A 22,437-nucleotide genomic window follows, 5' to 3' on the forward strand; every position below is an offset into this window, starting at 1 on the left:
TTTTTTTTAAAATGTCCAAAAATTATTTTTTTTAATTATTTTTTAAATAATATCCCAGTCATTTTAGTCATTTTTAAGCCCAATCTGCGGAAAAATTCCTACTGGGCTGAATTTTGGTATACAGCTTAATGACGGCTTTGTTATGAAGATGTGAAAAATCGACATTGATATTGTGTCCGCTTTAAGAGTTATAGGGGTCAAAAGGCCACGAAAAGTTTTTCGCAAATATCTCGCGACCTATTGATCGGAGGTCATCAAAGGTCATATAAAAATTGATGGTCGTGAAATTATCTACAACATATGCCCAGCACATTTTTCTGTAAGATGAACCGTTTCGCGAGTAGAGCGCAGAGAAGGTGACTAGATTGCACTCACATACGAAAAAATACATATTTTTGGTTTATTTTGCTTGATTTTTGAGGTTTTTATCGAAGTAGCTTAAATATTTTTAGTTTTATTAACTTATCTTATTACGTAAATACGAATTAACTAAAAAAAATAAAAATGTACACCTTGGGATAAAAAATATTATGCAAAAGGGGGAACCACGTTTTTTGGAAATGATGTATGTTTCCCTTTTTTGTACAATAAGTGCCTTCATTATTAAGAATACACTTTTTAATACAACTTTAGTTTTGAACTTTTTACGCAACATGGACTTGAATATAGATTTATCCCTTAGAAAAAATAGCTATTACGTTTTTTTTGTAAACTATATAATCGAACTTAAAATTGAACAGTTATTAGATTTTTTTGACGGCTGTTTATTTTTGGAGCAATTAGTAATTAAACAATTTTTGGTGCAATGGTCTTTAAACAAATGAAACCTTATCAACCACACGGTCCTCATCTTAACAACCCACAAACGCATTATTAATGACTTAACTTTCACATTCTTACTAGAAAAACCTGACAATTTTACCTACAGTCCTCTAAAACTTCAACGTTAAGTTCCTTTAACATTGCTTTGAAAGTAGATAGAAAATAAATACGAACAAAATTAAAACTTTTCTGTAAGAGTTGACTAGAGTTGTCGTCAACTCCAAACTTGTACATTGTTTAAACACAAAAAGAGTAAAGAACATACATAAGTTCGGTGGGTGTTGTTGGTGATGTAGTTTGTAATGTTTTAAACTCTCTTATTTTACTTCAAGCAAAGAACATTATAACTTTTAAACTTTTCTAAAGAACCCATCCATTAGCAATTTGGCCACGGCTACTTGGGATATCAGGTTTTGTTCAATGCTTAATTGAAAAACTGTTTATGATTTCTTGTTGGACTTAGAGGAAAAACAAGAACTCGGTGCATGTTTTTATTTATAAATTCCATTCTCATATCTTGAAAAAGCGAATTGTTTACCACAGAACAAGCTTTTACTTGATATTCTTTGATTCGCATTTTAAGAATGCATTTTCTTTTAAAAACTCTCCTCAATACAAAAACAAAAAAAAACATAGAATTTAGGTGGTCTGTTGACAGGTATCCATATAATAATATTAAAATAAAATTATTTAATTTGTTAACACTTTTCTAAAATATCATATATTTCAACTTCAATAACAGTTTTTAAAAAAAACCCTTTAGCAGAGGAATAGGCACTCGAATGCAAATTTAATTTTTTTTTTTAGTTCAAAACCATGAAAAAATTAGAATAGCAAATATATTTTGTTATATTTGGTTTGTCATTGATTTTGAATTTAATTAAAATTTGTTTGTTAGCAAAGTGCAGAGGAGTATACTAGAATAATATAATTGGTATGGTGACGGAAATCAATATTCACTCGATATTCAAACAAAATATAGATAAGTGTAGGATGAACAAATAGTTGAAGAGTGTAGGTATACAAAATTTTAATAATATCCTCAAATTCGGTCATTCCTTTCAACTTTGAAACATTAGTTTCAGTTGAAAATAAAATTTTTGTAGGAGTACTTCAGGAAAAGTTGCTTATAGATCATTGAGGTATTTACTTTATTTGATAAATTTCTATAAAATATTTTGCAATGTAAATTCAATCCTAAGTGGTCACGAAGATAGGAATAATTATTTTGCAATGTTAATGGAGTGTGAAAAAATTTGATCAAAGAGTATTTTTTGCTCATCTTAACCCTTTCGAACCCAAACTATGAATATCAATATTAAAAAATTTGTTTTAGTACTATCCTCTCAGATAAGCCGGACAACTGAGAAAATAATTTTTTATATAATAATAATGTATGCTACTTCTTCTAAGCTAAAAAAAAAAAAAAAATACTCTCTGGATTTACATTTTGTATATCTTTTTTTTTCAAAATTATGACCATAAAAAACAAAACTTCTATCAAAAAAAATGTGCATTTCAGTTTTTTTTTCGATAAAAAAAAAACCTGAAAAATTATTTAATAGAATAATTTTTACTAATTTTTAAATGTAATTTACTGAGACATGAGAGTAACGCTGGGTTTGAAAGGGTTAAAAAATGTTTGGACTTATTTTCAAAATTTTGAAATTTTTTTCATCGAATATGATAAATACCTTTTTGACATCAATTTAGCTAAATTTCTAGCTTACATCCTGTTTTGAAAAAGAAAATTCTATTCAACGTTTATTCTCTCTGACATTTTGAATAAAAAAAGTTGGCAATGTAAGGATAACTGATATTCAAAATATTTTTTTTAAACTACTACTGTTTAATAGTCTCTTTTTTGAGGAGAATTGACGCGATGTTTTTGAAATTTAAGACTGCTTTGATTTTGATATCAAGTAAGCTTTTTCCTAACCTGAAATTATTTGTTTAAAATTTCTTATTTAAAGAACTTTGCATGAATGAATTAAACACAATTTTAAAGTTCAGAGAATGGTCAATCAACGTCAGCTTAAGAATAAAACAATTTAAAAAAAAAGTTACACATACACCAGAGTGACCCTTAAACATTTAGGGTGACTTGACAGTAAAATAAGTTGCTTTTTGCTGACCATTTATTATGCGTCAATATAGTAAAGTTATTCAGATTAAATTATATAATTCGCCTCTTAAAATTTCGGCACCCTTAAGGAGTACCAATATCACAAACAAAAATTTTTGTAGGTAAGGTAGGTATATGGAATAATTTTTTAAATGTTTGTTTAAACTTACCCACTATATGGAGGGCTAAGAGCTGAAGTGAACCAAGTCACAAAAATTGAATTCGGAGATATAACGAGTTAAAGTAAATACGTTTCCATTGAATCTTTTGGTGAATGTTTTTTTTCGAACAAATGACAATTTGAATCGAAACACTTTTGAATCAAAGTAATGAAAGACGTTAGTAGAGTTAAACCTTGCGCAAATTTTGGCACTAGATTTGGATTTTTTTTCTTTTTTTGACTTGGTCCGTTTCAGCTGTGAAACTTCCATATGTCACTGTCACTCCCTACTAACAATTTTGCTTCTATAATGCTTTACAGAAGCAACAATTGCATCTTTAAAGCTTTATAGAACCAAAATTGTTTGTCAGGCTGTTAGCAGTGTCATTGAACAACTGGACTTAATATTTATGTAAATCAAAGCTTACCCTTAGCTTAAATTGCTAGTTCAGTCCGTACATTATTAGAATAAAAGAGTTAACAGTTTTTCCATAAAAAAAAAATGTACCTGAAATGAAAAAAAAAAAACATTTTAATAAATTTATGATTTTAATTATAAAATACCTACATTATTTTTCAATTATTGCCAATTTTAAAAATTAGTAACCATGTTTTCTTTTCAAAATATGTTTTCCTTCGAATAATTAATAGTTGCAATAATGAAACAAAATTTGAAACGTTTACTTTTTTCCAAGTTTTGGTAGATGTTCCTGTCTTTCCCAGGAAAAAACTTTATTAATAACAAAAAAAAATCTATATTGTGGGATACAATATTATGCACATACGAGTATGAAAAAGCATTTTTTCCTTTTTAACAACATGTAAGCACAATATACAGAATTTACTCGTAGTATCCGTATACTGCTTTCTTGTTTCTTCGTAAGAGTTTCTCTGTTCGTTTCACTTACAGACTTAACTTTTTCGTTATAAGTGCATTTTTAAGTTACCAATTAAGTAATTTTATAATCCACTTTTAACTTATATTTTCCTTTTGAAGATGCAAACATCAAGATACGTTAATATTACACAATTTAATTCATTATTGTAACCACAAGGGGAATCGATGGAAAACTTTGAAAAGTTTTGACTAATACCTAGCAAATAATAATATTTCAATAATTTTAGTGAGGAAAAAAATCCTAAAAAACCTTTCACTACCCATCATTTCTGTCACTCATATATTATATATATTTTAACATTATTGTGGAATGTGCATACCTAAATTTTAAATTTATGAGGGGATTTTCGTATGTTTAATTATTCGATTACAAACAACACCAATTAACAAAATTATCGAAAACACATCAAATTGACTAAATAAATTTGAATTATGTAATTTTTTTAGCTACAATCTGTTTTTAGAGACAACGACTATACTACGACTATTTTTCGCATTTAATTGGAAAATTGAATGGAAAAATTCGCACCTTATTTAAACAGGGATCAAAGTGGTAATCATTAAATGAACATATTTATACTTCCTCAGGGACAATTTTGAAATTAACAAAGTTTTATTCATTTATCATAAATATCATCAATATTCATAAGTGATTAAAAAATATTTTTATTCTGAAAAAATATGGACGCATCAATTAAATTTTAAGACGCAATAAAGCGTTAAATACGAATAATATTTGATGATGATATTTCGGTTAGTATGTAGATATTAATGAAAACATTTACCCCAACAGAAATTAAATAAATCTTCAAAGGGTCATACAAACTTGCTCCTATCTTAGCCATACATATAGCGTGTTTCTAATAATAGTACTTTACTATCAAGTAACACAGTAGCCCCCTTATTTATAAACTTTGTATAACTTTATGCAACTCTTTAAATTTGGAAAATGTGATCAAAAACCTTGTTTATTGTTGTCTTATAGCTGTCAAACTTATACAAAAGAGTAAATTGTCTTAACCGCGAATAACGTGATAATTATTTTTATTAAATAAAACATATTTCCCACAATTTGAAAATAGTTACATAATATTTAGTGTATAAGTAGACAAAAATCTAATAAATACGATAAATATAAAGCTGGATTAAATTCAGTGAAACACTATTTTGCTCCAATATGTAGGTTATGTGTGACTTATGAAGAAATAACCAATCATGTTTCCATATCGAAATACATTAATGTAATTCTTCCGTGAGCCACGTTAAACTATCTGAATGCTATCGAAAATACATTTCTTCTTCGATTCTCCCTCATTTATATCCATATTTTATTATTTATTAAAAAAAGAGGTAAAAGACACAATAGTTTAAAATTATTAATTTTTGGTTTGTTGACAAAAATTTCTGCAATATATTTGTTTTTAATTTCTTTAAAATTTCCCAAATATAAACAAACACAATAATTATATTGCTACTGTCACATGTCATATTGTGATTCTCAGAATCATAATTTGGAAAAAAAAAACAAAATTGGATTGGTCAGACAATAGCAAAGGTACCTACATAATACAGACACATGATAATATTGGTATTCTTGTAGACACTGGACATCTGGTCAATGAAAACAAAACGCACACAATAGAAGTTCTGTAAATTGGGTTAAGTGACGGAAAATATGACACAAATTGAACTTGACACCACAATTCGGCAAGAATTTAATACTGTTTCTGACAACTGAAAGTTCTTCTCAAGAAGTTTTTTCAATTATTATGAAATCATTGGCATCATTAACTCATTCTTCTTTTCGTCCAGATGATTTCTGTAGAAATCATTCACATCCACAGATTTGCTGAAACTGAAGATTATACTAATGAAGAAGAATATTCACGTGAATAATATTGTTTACAGACATATTTGATGCAAAAAAAAATAACTTCTTTGGCAATTCTTAGGATAGCAGAAGAATTGTAGGATGTATGTACAAATGTAGGTAATCATCCAAAAAATTCTCAATTGGGTTTGAACCTAGGCTATGGATCTGGCCAATTTTATTTAAAAATTCGTCTGACTTAATAAAGCCTTTTTGCCAAAAATTTTGTCTTCAAGGGCTTAAATCCCCAAAGACTGTAAAATTCCGGTATTTTTTTTTTTTAATTTTTTGACAATGATCTGTTCGAAACTTATGTACGAAAATTTAAAACTATGGTTTAAACTTTTGTAAAATTTAATTTCCCTAAAGTTCCCTTGAGGTATTTTATTAAAATTAAAAATTAGAAACAAATACAAGAGCACATGAATGCAAATGAATGTAAAAAAGAAGATAATGATGCAACCACAATTAGCCGATGTATTATTAATTTTCAAAACTAGTTAACAAAAATGTTACACATACACCACAGTGTACTCTAAAAGTTAATTCATAAATACATTTTAAAAGCATTATATTACTGAATGCTAAAGACTAAGGCCTTGTAAATTTCTTGCATTAGAAATATTCGAAAACCCTCCAGCGTGATAGACTTTTTCGAAATAATGCTTCCGCTAAAACTATTTAATTCTATTCTTAACTAAAATAAACATTTTTGTTCTAATGCAAAAAAGTTTAATTAGCATAAAATTTTGTTTCAAAATAATAGCCGCATTATTATTGCGAATTTTAATTTCTATGAATTTAATAATGTATAACAAAATAAACAAAACCATTTTCATCATTTTGATAACCTTTATTTGAAAATTCCAGTGTTATTTTCGGTATTTCTAATTTTTCTAACACAAACCTTAGCAAAATTACCAAAATTATCGAAAACACATCAAATTAACTAAAAATGTTAATATTTGCTTTAATATATTATAAACAAACAACGCTATTACCTACAATATTTTGGTTGCATTAAAATTATTCTGTTGCGGGATGATATAATAATTGCGGTAATTGATCTAGGTTTCTATAGAGATAAATTTTAATATTTCCAAAAATTACAGAAGGATACCTTACCTAGTCCATTTGTGTGTACAAAGTTACTCATTAACTAACAAATATTAAAACCACCAGAAATATATTATAATTTAGAATTCTACAATTAAGCTCGATATCAATATCAAAGGCGTACAAAAGCAACCAATAACACACAAGCGCACCAGGTCCAGGACCCAATAAAACAGTAAATAATATGTTGTATAGCTTGTAGCAACAGATCTATGTTATGGTACGAACTACCTACATAATATTAATCGGGATAGACAATTACTGTTTCCAGGAGCATCCCTTTTTTTTAATTTTATAATTAAGTGGAAGAATTCATAATGCTCTTTGAACAGGGATCAAAGTTGTAAAGATTAAATGAACATATTCTTTTTGAAGGACAATTTTTTAAATTAACACATTTTTGTTAATTTTATCATTAATATGCAATGCATCGTGCTTTATTTGCATGTTTACAGTCATACAAAACAATGGATCAATTAAGCTTTAAGATTCAATCAAGCGTTGATAAATAATATCAGTTGATGATATTTTTTTTATTCACCTCAGCTGTCAATTATCACAGGAAAATAAATTCAAAATAAATGGATTAAATATTTAAAAGCTTCCTAAAAAATATTTTTGTTGGTATTTCTTTTTGACAGAAATAACTGAATTTAAAAATTGAAAAAAAAGAATAATAATAAAATGCACGGTTTAAAACATAAGTTACATCATATCGTTTTTTTGGAAATGGATAACTACGCATTTTTGTATTCAATCATTTTTCATTCTGAATTTTGCAATTTTTCTGCTTCGCTATCATTGGAAAACGAAGTTTTGTTCCATGAAATGTATCTATAAACAATATTTGTTTCAAGAAGTAAGAATTTCTCATCATCACTTTGTTCATTCTATTGCTGCATATTGTAGATGTGAATGATACAGAAATCGATTGGTTGAACACAAGAGGGATTCCCTTTTTTTCTGTGTTCATGCAATACACTCTAACAACAATAAATTTCCAGTTCTCTGACAATTACAGAAATAACTACGTTAGTTCTTCTCGTTCTCAGTCATCATAAACTGGTAAATGGTTTTACTACAGCTAAAAAACGTACAAACGTTTATAGTACCTATCAAATTGGATTTTATACATTGGAGTGAGTATGTTAGACATTTTTTTTCGATGCTCTCCATAACCAACAAAGTTATACAGGACTTCGATTGTTTGTGTTTTGTTTTCAATGGCTTGGTCCAGTGTGTCCACAGAAATACATATCATGGTTATGATATTTTTTTTTTTTTCATGTAACTGTAAGCATGCTCTTGTCTGAGCAATTCAATTAAATTCTTTTTTCCAAATTATGATTTTAAGAATTCCCATAGTCCCTAAAGTGGAACTGTAGCAGCAGTGTATTTTTGTTTACATTTGGGAAAATTTTAAGAAATTAAAAGAAAAATTGAAGAAATTTTGTAAAGTAAATAAAGTATTTTCTGTTTAACAAAATAAAATTGAACAAGGAAGGGGAGTTAAAAAATAAAGAAGGCGGTTTTTTATGGTTTTTTTTTTTATTTTTATATTTTTTTCAACAAAAAAACCAATTTTTTGTACGAAATTTGGTGAAAACGTCCCAAATTCTACTGTAATTTATTTGATTTAAAATGTTTGTTTTATCACCTTATTTTGACTTTAGATAAATAAAAAAAAAAAAAAAACACCCTTATTTTCAATCGAAAATTCTCGTGTCACAATTCGTTCGTTGAAATCTGTATACTTTCTGATGTTGTAAACACATATACATACATACATAACAAATAAATGTTCTCAGAAAATGCAAAAAAATGAAGAAAAGCTTGAGTTCGAAAATTTTTTGCAGTCATTATGTAGGGGGAAGTGGTCACCCTTCGTACAGTTTTTACTTATTTATTTTTAGTTATTTATTTACTCACTTCAGCTTCGAGAAAATGGACTTTATTTGTAATATGTATATTATTACACTTTACAAAAAAATTTGACACTTCTAAGTCAAAGGCTTAAATAGTTATAGCCATTTTACTGGGATTAGATTTTTGAACGAATCCTCCCCACCCGTGGGGTACCTTCGTACAGGATATTTAAAACGTTAATTTGACTAACTTTTGATTTGTCAAATGCCAAATTTGAGTTTTAAAACATTTAATTACTTATTAATTTATTAATTAATTGAACTTGACTCAGAAAAAAACAAAAACAAATAAAAAACTCAATTTTTCGCGATTCGACGATTCTGAAACAAATTATTATTTACATATATAAAAATACCAACCTTAATTTACTATAAAATGCGAAAAACTTATTATAGAGGTTTAAATTTCATTTCAATAAAACTGTAACTCCGTGTTTTGATTGTTATCTGCTCAAGAAAATTTACTGGTGGGCATACGTATGCGTACGAACGTGCCCCATGTTTAAATGTACGAATGCTCCCCAAGCTGTACATAATGCAGAAAAATCGATTTTTGAAAAAATGTACTGAGATTTTGCAATATTTATAATTAAAACACAAATTTAACACTTTAAACAACAATTCTTCATTACTGTTTAGCCAAAAACATACTTAACTTAAACACAACATGACATCAAATGTACATTTTAACACTCAGAGCACTAAAATGTACATTTTAACATACTCAGAGCACTAAAAAACACTAACAGTCTTGTGGCTTGTGAATTTTTCACATAAATTTTGAGGTTAGGTGAAAAAATTTTTTAATATAAAAGTTGTACTACTTACAACTTTGTCATTTGATTTTGTTCAATAGAACTTGCAGTTTTGCCGAAAATTGAGATGAACAATTTGGTACCATTAAAAACTCACCCCATAGCTTAAAATTGGGTCACCGGTAAATTTATCGAAAACAATTCGTCGAATTACAATTCATCGAACACAATTGATCGAAAAAACAATTCACCGAACAACAATTCTTCGAATGACAATTCGTCGAATAACAATTCATCGAATAACAATTCATCGAATGGCAATTCATCGAACACAATTGATCGAAAAAACAATTCACCGAACAACAATTCGTCGAATGACAGTTCGTCGAATAACAATTCATCGAATAACAATTTATCGAATGACAATTCATCGAATGACAAATTCATCGAATAAATTATTAAAAATCATAGGTTGCCACCACAATATCGTGACATATCTTTTTGTAAAGCTAGTAACTTTTACTCTAATTTTGCATTTAAATAAAACCGTTTTATTAAACCTTTTTTCCAAATTTTTTTTTTCAAACACAAAATTTTGAAAAAAAAAAAACTAAAACAAAAATTTCAAACTAATTTTTTTCAAAATTTTATATAATTAAAAGCTAATTTTGTTTTCAAAGATAAATTTTAACATTCGTTTTTAAGGAAGCAAAGAAAACCCGATGCAAAAATGTATTGTCGTTTTCGAGAAATTAATAAAAAAAAAAAAAAACAAAACAACTTTTTTTTAAGAAAACACTTAATTATTTGTTTTACGTGGTTGATTTAGTGTTCATTTTCTTTTATTTTACGATGAGTTTGGATGCATTTTCCGCAAATTCTTCGAATGAAAATTCTTCGAATGACAATTCCTCGAATGACAATTCGTCGAAAACAATTTATCGAGTCACAATTCATCGAATGACAAATTCATCGAATAAATTACTAAAAATTATTGGTTGCCACCACAATGACATGCCATACCTTTTTGTAAAGCTAGTAACTTTCTCTTTTAGTTTGCATTTAAATAAAAATGTTTTAGGGAATTTAAAAAAATTTCAAAATTTAAAAATTTTTCTAAGTCCTAAATGTGAAAATTTTTCTAAGTCCTGAAATATGAAAAATTTTTCTAAGAGCCAATTTTTCAATCTTCTAATAAACAGTCAGTTAACTGTTCGACGAACAAAGTTATTAGGCTCATAAACAGTCAGATAAAAACATTGAATTTTTCAATCAAGAATAATTTATTCTACAGAATAACAAAAAAAAATTGTCAAATTGAAAAATATTTAAAATTAAACGTCATTTTTATTCATGATTGTTTTTGTTTTCTTGTGTTCCACTGTACTTTTTCAAAATTTTTTCAAAACAGCTTTGACAACTGACACAATATTTTTGTTTGGATTATTCCTTAGAATAATTTTTATTCGTCTCTGAAAGAAGCAGATAGTTTTATTCTTAGGAATAAGCTATATCTGCTTGTTGAAAAATTGATTTTTTCTCTATCCTTAGGAATAAGTACTAACTGACTGTTTAACTGACTATTGAAAAATTGGCCCTAAGTCCCGAAAAAAAATTTCTTAGTCCAAAAATATGAAAAAAATTTCTATTTCATATTTCACGACTTAATAAAATTTTTCACATATTAGGACTTAGAATAATTTTTTATATTTTTGGACTTAGAAATATTTTCAACATTTTTAGTTTGAAAAAAAAAATTCTTAAAACATTTTTATTTAATTTCAAAATAAAACTAAAAGTTGCTCGCTTTACAAAAGTATATGGCCATTGAATGAAAATTCTTCGAATAACAGTTCCTCGAATGACAATTCCTCGAATAACAATTCGTCGAAAGCAATTCATCGAATGGAAAATTCATCGAATAAATTATTAAAAATCATAGGTTGCCACCACAATGACGTGCTATACCTTTTTGTAAAGCTAGTAACTTTCTCTTTTAGTTTGCATTTAAATAAAAATCCGCAAATCTAAAATTGATGTATAATTCAGCCCATAATTCAAAAAATCAAACTTACGTAGTCCGCAAAAGTTACTTTTATCTAATTTGATATGTAGATTGTAGATGCCTTTTTTGTGTCGGTGTGTCGGTGGGCGGAAATGTATTGTAATAATCTTATATATAAAAATGAGTTCATTTAGTGTGTGTGGCCGATAAACTCGCGTTTGGCTGGTCCGATTTTGGTAATTTTTTTTTTGTTTGAAAGGTATTAATGTGTAGATGGTTTGTATACAAAAAAAATAATACCTTTTCTCGCATCTTTACATAGCTGTCAATTTGTACGAGTAAAAAAACACTCTCACTTAAAACAAAAAAAAAAACTAAGCTTAATTTGTAAACAAATTTATTAGACAGGCTTTCAAAATAATTATTATCGTTTAAGGCCTGATTTTGACAACATTTGCGCACATGTTAATAGTTCGCAAATATGAATTTAATCAGATTTTGTTATGTTATGCTGTGGATATGTATTTAGGTATGTATGCAAAAAAAGAAAGATTAAATTCTATTTTTTTTTGATCAAAAGAAGTTCAATTCTGAGGAGTACCTAATTTCAACTTCGTGATGCCATTAATGATGGTAATGTTAATGATATTATTCAGTTCACTATTTTGCTAACTTCATACACTGGTGCACACTGGGGCCTACTGTATGGGTGGCTGATGTGATATTCTTATATATAGTAAATTAAAGTTTGGTTTTGTGTACGTTCGCTAACCGGCCAAACCGGTTGTCTGATTTTCTTTAATTTTTTTTTAAATAAAAGAGGGGTAACAGTACATTGAAAAAAGAGGCTATTTTCTAAACGGTAAGTTTTAGAGATCTGATTTTTTTAAATTGATAGATACATTTATTGTTAGTTTGGAAAAGGTAATGAAAAAATTCTAAAAAATTTCAAAATTAAGTTGTTAAGGGTTTTTTGCAGTCAAAACATGTGATATACCTTCGACAAAAGATTAATTACAGATAGGCAAAATTTTGTACAGAATTACACCATTAGAAAGATACTAAAAAAAAAATAGGCGTCTCATACGGATTTTTTTCATAGACCCTGTACTTTTAAATATGAATTTTTGAAAAAAAACAAGGAATTTTTAAAAAACTGCGAAAAATTTTTAATTAATAGGACATTTGGGTTTTAATTATGCGCATGCATGTGCAAATAATTGAATTTTTAAAATGATTTTTGACCGAATAACGGGAAAAACAAGTTTTTTTGTTCCTATTTTTTTGGCCGTTTTTAACTGTTTTTTATTTTTATCTTTTTTTCTTCAACATATAAATGAATGAAATTTACTGTGTAGATAGATAATAAGCAAGACTATAATTGTATATTTGTATCAAAATGTAAACACAATCTTGAATAACGGTAAAATAAAGTTCTATTTTTCAACACGTCACATCTTTTAATGTTAAATTAAAAACTTGAGAAATACCTAAAAACACCTGTGGAGATCGGTTGATCATGACCAGCCACCAGTGGTGGTGACCAGTGTGGGAAGTACCGTAATCTCAGTTTGAACTTTTGATATGGTTGGCTTTAAAAAATTCTTACTTTTTTTGTAGGCATCGTAGAAATATCATTAAAACGTCATGTGAAAGGTGAAATAATAGGTTTTCACATGATCTAAAATTTATTATAGGTTGTCATCGAAAAAATTGATTTATAGCATGAGAAAATAAAGTATATGTTTTTTTTTGTTTTTATTAAGAGACAATTAAATTGATTCTCTCCATTGCATCCATGTTGCTTACAATCAATTTTGAGAAATTCACATAGCGCCATGCTTTTCTTAGCGTAGGAATAGCTTGCCGAGCGAACCAGTTGAGCGAACCACGCTCATGCACATTATGGGGTAGCATATTTCCGCTGACTCGCACATGCTTTACGAAAAAATTTAACTATATGTAGGTACCAAAAAGAGAGATCAAAATATTTTCTAAAGTCGAGTAAAAATGGGCGTAAGAAAGGGCAGGCTAAATAGCATACACATTATTCAAATTTATAAAGAGCCGTTAAAGTGCGATATTGATAATAGGGTGGATTTGCAAAACGCTGATTTTTTAAAGTGCCGTAAAAAGCCGTATTGAAATATTTACGGAAAAAACGTTTGAAAGAGTTAATAACTTTGCATTGTGAAATTTTGTGTGGTGCAGCATTGTAGTGCATGTAGTGAGCATTTTACTTAGGCTACTTTTTGCTAAAAGTTTAAAAGTGAATATTTTTAGACTCATTTTACGAACTTTTAAAGTTTTAATCCCCTTTTTTTTGTTCATTACAAACTCGAAAATTGGAAATAAATACAAGAAATGGCGGAACGAAGTCCGCCGGGTCAGCTAGTCTATTATATATATTAAAGTTTGGTTTTGTGTACGTTCGCTAACCGGCCACAACGACTGACTTATTTTCTTATTTTTTTTTTTTAAATCAAAGAGGCATAAGAGGAGAAGGTTCGAGGCAAAAAAAATTTAAGATTTTATAGGGTAAATAGTGGTAACAAGACATTGAAAAAAGAGGCTATTTTCTAAACGGTAAGTCGTAAAGAGTTGACTTTTTTTTAAATGATAGACAAATTTATTCAATAGTTAAAAAAGGCATTGAAAAAATTCAAAAAAAATTCAAAACCAAGTTGTGAAGGTTTTTTTGCAGTCATAGACCTTCGAAAAAAAGACTAATTACAGGTACGCAAAATTTTGCACAGAAATTTGAGTTACACCATGAGAAAGATATTTAAAAACAAAATTAGGGGTCTAAAACGGATTTTTTTCATAGGCCCTGTATTTTGAAATAAAAATTTTTGAAAAACAACCTAATTTTTAGATACATTTTTGAGTAGTCTTTTATTTTTTTGGAATTTTTAAAAGTCTGCAAAAAATCTCAAATTTATAGGAAATATAGGTTTTAATCATGCGCATGCATAAGTATTTTGCATAGGCCATTTTTCTTAAAGTTTTAAAGTTAACATTCTTAAACTCATTTTATGAATTCTTCAAGTTTTGATCCTCTTTTTCATTTGAAAATTAACTAATTACAGAGTCGAAAATTAGAAATAAATACAAAAAATGGCGGAACGAAGTCTGCCGGGTCAGCTAGTATGTACTATATATTATTTTAAATCGGTTCTAAAAATTTTATTGAATTTGGTTGACAGCTTCAGATTTTATTGGTCTAAAACTAAAACTATTCAAAAAAAATGTGCTTTCATCTTTTGGCAGTATTATTCGCCGAACCGTTGACTTTTCAGGAACTTAAATTCATGAAGAAACATTTATTTTATAAGATTTGTCCGGGCGTTCATGACATACAAATCGACCGGGCTCTTAGACTATAAGAAATTTCTGGAGCGACTCAAAACCCTTCACAATTCTGAACAAACTTTGAATAAATAAAAGTTTTTCTTGTCAACTTTGGATGACTTGATTATTTCACTCTCCTTTTATAAACTCATTAAATACTTGCTGATTCAAAATTTTATTTTTTAACTCAAGCAACAGGTTATACAAAAATTAAATATCAAATATTGTTTTTTTTTTTAAGTGTTCGAAAATTTCGCAAAAGAAAACAATTCTGCTGTTGATGGAATCATAAAAGAAAAACAATTGAATTGGTACTATCCAAAGATGTTTATTATTAAAATTCAAAAAAAAAATCCTTTTATATGTAATTTTTGTATTTTCTAGTGAAAAATTGTGGGTGTTTTTTCAATGTTCAAAATGACTTGTGTAGTCTTACTAAAACTGCAAGGATCTATATTTCAAAAATGAATTCTATTTCAAAACAAGTAAACTAAGGTATGTAAATGTAAACGATGTATGTACAATGTATAACTTATTCATCATTATCGGAATTTCTTTGAAACTTTACTTAACTTCTGAAATTTCTACAAGCTTTTTTGTAGATTAGCTCTTACTTGAGCTCGAAAATAAAAGTTTAAAAAAAAGATAAAAATAACGAGAACGTTTTTAAATAAAAAGACGGTGCGTATTGTGCGGTTACTTCGTGTGGAATGATTTTATTTTCTTATTCCTTTTCTTCTTCTTCTTTTTTTTGAATTTGAAATAAAATATGGCCGGATGGGCGGGAAGTTTGAATTTTATACCAATTATTTTTAGTTCACAATAGTTAATTTTTTAAACAAATACATTAATTCAAATTTAAAGTAATATTTTATAGTTTAATAAATTTTATATAATTCAAAATTCAATTCATTTTTAAAAAAAGGTTCGTTTGTCGAAACACCGGCCACGTTGAAAGGCTGTAGTCTTCAAGAGTCTTCATCGGGAAGGGGGGCCAGTTTAACGATTGGGCGTCTAAGCACGCCGTTGGACGTTTTGACGTCGGCGACCCTGACCTTGCCGTCCTGCCCTTCGACGACCCCTATAACTCGTCCTGTTTTCCACCGTTGAGGTGGTGAGTTGTCCTCGTGGATAAGGACGAGTTTGCCCACGACGAGATTGGGCTGCTCCAGTACCCACTTGGATCGCGCTTGTAGGCCAAGCAGATACTCCTTGGACCACTTCAGCCAGAACTGCTGCTTGAGCCAGCATAGAAGCTGCCATCTTCTCAAGCAGCCCGTTTGCCGTTCCGGAACTGGTTCTGGGGGCAGCGATCGTAAGCTGCTGCCGATTAGAAGATGCGCTGGGGTTAGGGCTTCTCCGTCGTTGGGGTCGGCGCTTAGCGGCCCGATTGGCCTTGAATTGAGGATTGCCTCTACCTCGATCACCACGGTGAGCAGCTCTTCGGTTGTGAGGAGTGCGTTGGCCACGGTACGCTGTAACAGCGTTTTCGCCGCTTTGACCGCCGCCTCCCATAGACCTCCGAAATGCGGTGCCCTGGGCGGTATCAAGGCGAAGCTGAAGCCTTCCTCTGCTGCGTACCGTTGAACAGCTTCTGCGCCTTCTTCCATCTGCTCTCGAATTTCCCTCAGGATCGTCTGAGCTCCGACGAAGTTCGTCCCGTTGTCGCAATACATCGTCTTCGGAATCCCTCGGCGACAGATAAACCTTTTGAGGGCGAGAATAAAACATTCAGACGACAAATTAGAAGCTAATTCAATATGTACAGCTTTGGAGGCGAAACAAACAAAAACGCAAATATAAGTTTTATTCGGCGGCCGGCCACGAATTTTAAGAGTGGTATTTACCGGGCCACAGAAATCTACTCCACATACTAAAAACGGTCGTTGCGCTCGCAATCGATCCGCAGGTAGATTACCCATGATTTGGGTAAGTAATTTCGGTTTGTACTTAAAACAATTGATACATTGTCGCACAACCTTTTGGCAAGCTTCTTTGGCATTTATTAGCCAAATCTTTTCTCGAAGCAATGCCACCATAGCTTGAGGTCCAGCATGGCAATTTTTTCGGTGCAAATACGTTAAGTACGTTTTTACAAATGGTGAATTTTTCGTTAACAAAAGTGGGAATTTTGCATCATATTCAATTGGGGCGTTCAAAAGACGACCACCTACACGAATCAGCGAAAATGAAAATTCGTTGTCTTGAAACTCATGAATAAACGGATTAAGTTTTTGAATACTATTTTGAAGAGTTATATTCCTACGAAGTTTTTCAATTTCTTCTGGAAATTCATAACTTTGGACGATTTCAACTATTCTTAGAAACGCCAAGTTTCTCTCTTTTGCCGTTGGCAATTCTTCCAATATTTTATCTGTTTTGTTTTTTGATATTTTAAAGAATCGCATTATGTAAGCAAACGTAGTTATAAGGTCGGTATATGAGGATTTTTCTTCTATAAAATCTAGAAATTTAGTTCGAGGTTTTTCTACTGCTAGTAGAACCATATTTGTTTTACGTTTTTCTAAGGCTTCATCTTCTGGAGACAACTCAAAATGCGAATTGACCGGCCACGATGATTGTTCGTTCAATAAGAACTGTGGACCTTTGAACCATATTGACGCATTGATTTCTTCAACATTACAGCCTCTTGACAGAATGTCTGCTGGATTTTGTTTTGTTGGTACATGTCTCCATGATACTTTTTGTGTCCACTCTTGGATGTCGGACACTCGATTTGCTACAAAAGTTGTAAGCGTAGATGGATGTGTTTTTATCCAATGCAAAGTTATTTCGGAATCGGTCCAAAAAATAACTTGTTCAACGTCAAGACTCAACATTGCCTCTACTCTTGTCCATAACTTAGCAAGAGTATGCGCTGCGCAAAGTTCTAATCGAGGGATCGATTTTGTTTTCAAAGGGGCCACCCTAGACTTTGCAGTTAATAGCGTCGACTTGATACCGGCCGTGCTTTGGCTTCGGATGTAAATACAACAACCGTAAGCTCTCGTCGAAGCATCGGCAAACCCATGAACTTGAATTTTTGCGTTCGAATGAGTTTCGACAAATCTTGGTAGTTTTATCTCGCCAAGTTGAGATAAATTAGCTTTAAAATTTTGCCAACTGGTATCAAGGCGCAATGGAATCGACTCATCCCAATCAATTTTTGCTATCCAAAGCTCTTGTAATAAGATTTTTGCTTTGGTTAATATGGGGCATAACAAACCAAGAGGATCGAAAAGACGAGCGGAAACTGATAGTATGTTTCTCTTAGTAGCTCGTAGATCATGGAAATTATTGTCTAAATTGAAGCTAAATGTATCTTCTTTAGGGTGCCAACAAATTCCCAGAGTTTTTGTGTAGTCTGAATCATTAAAATTTATTGATTTTTCAGAACTCTCAGTATTTAGATACTCTGGATGATTTGAGAACCATTTGGCTAATTGAAACCCTCCTTTTGTAAGGATTTCTTGAATCTCGAATTTCATTATTTTAAGTGTTTCGAGATTATCGGCACCAGTTAAGAGATCATCAACGTAAAAATCTCTTCGAATAACATCTGACCCCGTAGGGAAAGAAGACTCGTTAGCATCGCCCAACATCTTTAAACACCGTATCGCTAAAAATGGCGCCGGAGACGTACCATACGTTACAGTGTTTAATCGAAAGATTTGCAGTGGTTGTGACTGATGCTGCCTCCACACTATGAGCTGGTATTTCGTGTGCTCTTCAGCAACAAGAACTTGCCGGTACATTTTCGTAATATCAGCCGTAATGGCATATTTATGTGTACGAAAACGGAGCAACGTCGAAAATAGCTCCTCTTGAATGGTTGGCCCAACCATCAAGGTGTCATTCAGTGATAGTTGAGTAGATGTTCGACTTGAGGCGTCGAAAACAACTCTCAACTTTGTACTTGTGCTCTGCGGTCGCAAAACACACTGATGTGGAATGAAATAGTGCGGGCCCTTTGGGATTTCATTATTTGTTGGTGACATATGACCCAACGCAATGTATTCTTTCATGAAATCCATATACATGCCTCTCAAAATGCTATCTTTGGATAGCTTTCGCTCAAGTGCGAGAAATCTGCGTTTGGCAGTTTCGAATGATGCTCCCAGCGAGTTTGAGGATAATTTGAATGGAAGTTTTACCTCAAAACGACCTGTCGGCAAAAGTTTTGTATTTTCAACAAAGTGCTTTTCACACAATTGTTGTTCTGGAGTGAAATATTTTTTCGTTTCTCCAGGAATTTCTTCCAATAACCAAAGCTTTGGTATCTTTTCGTCTAAATCTGATAAATCTTCAGACTGACATACCAGATTGCAATGCTTGGTATTTTTATTTGTACCCTTGGGGTATTTCCCAGATATTATCCAACCAAGAAGTGTTTTTTGAATAGTTGGAAATTCGGGACCTTGTTTAATTTGACCAACAGACAACAATTCAAAAAATGTGTCTGCTCCAATAAGTAGGTCAATTTTTTGTGGCTTATTGAAATACGGATCAGCTAGTTGAATGTTGGAAGGAATATTCCAATCCAAAGTATTTATTGCTTGATCCGGCTGGTACGAGGATATTGAGTTCATTACCCAATAATCAGCAGAAAACGAATGATCATTAAGTCTTGATTTTACTTCAGCATGTACTTTTTTATTTACTGTAGTACTTGCCCTTCCAATGCCAAGCAGATTCAGAGGTTTTTCTTCTTTTCGAAGTTTTAATCTTTGGGCTAATTCTTCTGTAATAAAGTTTAATTGAGAGCCAGAATCAAGTAATGCTCGAGCTGGCATATATTCTCCAGAACTGCCCTTTATTTGCACGATTGCAGTGGCAAGAATAACTTTATCACTCGAAACAGAGGCATGCATAGCTTGAAAACTTGTTGATGCTTGTGTCGGTGAACTAGTAAAAGTTGATTCGTACTGGTGCAGTAATGTATGATGAGATCGATTGCAAACGCTGCATCGACTCATTTTGCATTTTGAAACTGTGTGTCCTTTTCGAAGGCAGTTAATGCAAATTGGAACACCTTTAGCATATTCGAATCTTTGCTGGACAGGCAATAAAGTAAAATTTTGACACGTAGTTATATAATGGTCGTTTGATTTGCAATATATGCATTTGGATTTATTTTGTTGCGAGTTTACACAAGCAAATGAAGATCTTTGATTTTTAAAACGACTTGAATCTTGATTAGGTTTAGATTGCTTATCGGAAGACTTGAATTTTGAACTTGAAGCTTCTTCAGCAGAAAGATGCTGATATCTTTTATTAAGAGCTTCTTCACAATCTTTCCATAAAGGAAGAGTGTTGAAATCTAATTGTTCTTCCCATTTTGACTTTGTGATTGCATCCACCTTTGACATAACTAAGTGTATAATGATCGCGTTTGTTATATTCTTTTCATCTCCCAATGAAAGAAGCGAATCATAAATTGCAGAAACCGTATCGATCATGCTTCTCAATGAAGACGCGGATGGTTTGGAAATTTCTTTCAATTCGAAAAGTGTTGAAACATTGTCGAAAAAGATTAAACAATTATTATCGTAGACTTTCTTTAAACTCGCTAATGCTTTCGGATAGTTTTGTTCTGTAATTTGGAAAGCCTTAACTGTTCCTAAAGCTGCACCTGATAAACAGGAAATTAAATGATTGAACTTTTCAATATCCGGAAGCATTGGATCATTGTCCACTAAACTTTCGAAAAGGCTGATAAAATTTTTATACTCTGAGTACTTTCCGCTGAATTTAGGTAAAGACATTTTTGGAAGTCGTGAATGGTGTGGGTTGCTAAAGGAATAGTCAATTGCACTCGACTTTCGTCTTTTATTGACATGTGAAATAAGAAGTGCTTTTGCACCAACACAAATGTCTTCCAATTCACCGCGGGAATCATCATTTCGATCAATGGATTCTATTTCCGACTGACAATTCATTAATTCGTCAATATATGAATTTAAAATATCTAATCGACATTCTAATTCGATTGGATTAAACGATAAAGTTTTTTCTTCTAGACCCGTTTTAATTCGAATAATATTGTTTTTAATTTGCAATCGCTGATGAATTAAATTTTCAAGATCTGCATTCTTTTTTGGTGATGCTTGCCGTTTCTTGCCCGTCATTGTATTAAATTTATTTTATTTAGTAACTTTCGAAAAATAATTTATTATTTGGAATTAGTTTATCCAAACTATTCAATTGCACTTCAGTTTTTGAATTTTAGAAATTGGAAAATCGTTAGAAAATTAGTTTATTTCTATACGAAATTCCTCGAAAAAGAAAATTAATTTCAAAAAACTATTTGTGTGCAAATTGCCGAAAGTTATTTAATTCAAATGAAATTGTTTGAAACGAGAAAAAAAATAAAATATTTTTTATAAATATTTTGCTAAACACACTCTTCGAATAATAAATTTGTAAATTATTTCGTGTCACTGAACACGACCACTGTTGACAGCTGAGAGCTTAACGAAAGAGAGAGAGTACCAACTTAACGAACTGTCAAACGAGTGAAATGTCAAAACAAATTGTAAACAAATTTCAGATTTCACTTTACACGAGTTTAATTATTTTGCTAAATTGTTTAATTAAGGGCCAATTTTTCAATAGTCAGATAAACCTCAGATAGAGCTTATTCCTAGGAATAAAAGTTTTTTTTATATTGACATTTGGCAGTTTTTATTCATCTGATAGTCTAACTGACGATTGAAAAATCAGGGCTAAATATAATTAATAATTCGGAAATTATAGTTTATATAACAACTCGCGAATATTTTTTTCAAGAACGTAAAGTTCTGATTTAATTCCCAAAACGTGAATGTCGGTGTGTTTACGCAAAAAAAATATCGAAGTACGACGGTCGGTGACAGCGGCGGCGGCGCAACAGCAGATCGAAAAACCAATAATTGAATTTGGTCTTTAATTAATTAAATTGATATTGTATAGTGAACTATTAGTTTTAATTATCACTTTGTTTTTATAATATAAGATATTGCAATAAAAATTTTTAAATAAAATAAAAATAAAACCGCACTTTGTTTGTTTCACCAAATATATGTATGTGTATATATGTGTATATAGCAAAGATGACAAAAACTGAAAGTTTTGTTGTTGTTTTAATTATTAAAACAACAATGTTGCAATTTTTTGCAATTAATTTAATCAATTAAATTTTTAATAAATTATTAAACAAAGTTGTTGCAATTGTTTGCAATAATTTAAATTTAAGAACTTTCAGTTTTTGTGTATACCTCAGTTTCTGTGTCGACTTCCCTTGGGCTTTTGTCCGCTGACATTGGGGTGACTTTGGAGCTCCTCTTTTTGCTGGTGCTTGTTGTTGCCTTTAGCTTAGGCGATTTTTGCAGCAATGGGGGTGGTTTTTGAGGGATTTTAATAGCACTCACG

The 22,437-nt window shown here is 30.6% G+C and overlaps 2 protein-coding genes across 2 annotated transcripts in view; both read right to left on the reverse strand.

Moving 5' to 3' along the window:
* Positions 1-22,437, reverse strand: part of LOC129914006 (pyrokinin-1 receptor) — a 219,961-nt gene that overhangs the window by 165,417 nt on the left and 32,107 nt on the right. The gene's annotated exons all lie outside the window — the stretch shown is intronic.
* On the reverse strand, positions 16,042-21,155 carry LOC129913353 (uncharacterized). The gene is made up of 2 exons (XM_055991974.1): positions 16,815-21,155; positions 16,042-16,734 (listed from the first exon to the last, which is right to left on the reverse strand). Exons 1-2 carry the CDS (start codon positions 21,153-21,155, stop codon positions 16,042-16,044), a joined length of 5,034 nt encoding a protein of 1,677 aa, XP_055847949.1.

This window comes from Episyrphus balteatus, chromosome 3, assembly GCF_945859705.1.
Source record: "Episyrphus balteatus chromosome 3, idEpiBalt1.1, whole genome shotgun sequence".
In the NCBI taxonomy this organism is placed as follows: domain Eukaryota; kingdom Metazoa; phylum Arthropoda; class Insecta; order Diptera; family Syrphidae; genus Episyrphus; species Episyrphus balteatus.

Excerpts from the sequence above, each read along its gene's own strand:
- LOC129913353 (XM_055991974.1), bottom strand. The coding sequence starts at position 21,155 with ATGACGGGCAAGAAACGGCAAGCATCACCAAAAAAGAATGCAGATCTT. Across the intron at positions 16,735-16,814 it reads AAACTTATATTTGCGTTTTT|GTTTATCTGTCGCCGAGGGA; the intron begins GTTTGTTTCGCC and ends CGCCCTCAAAAG.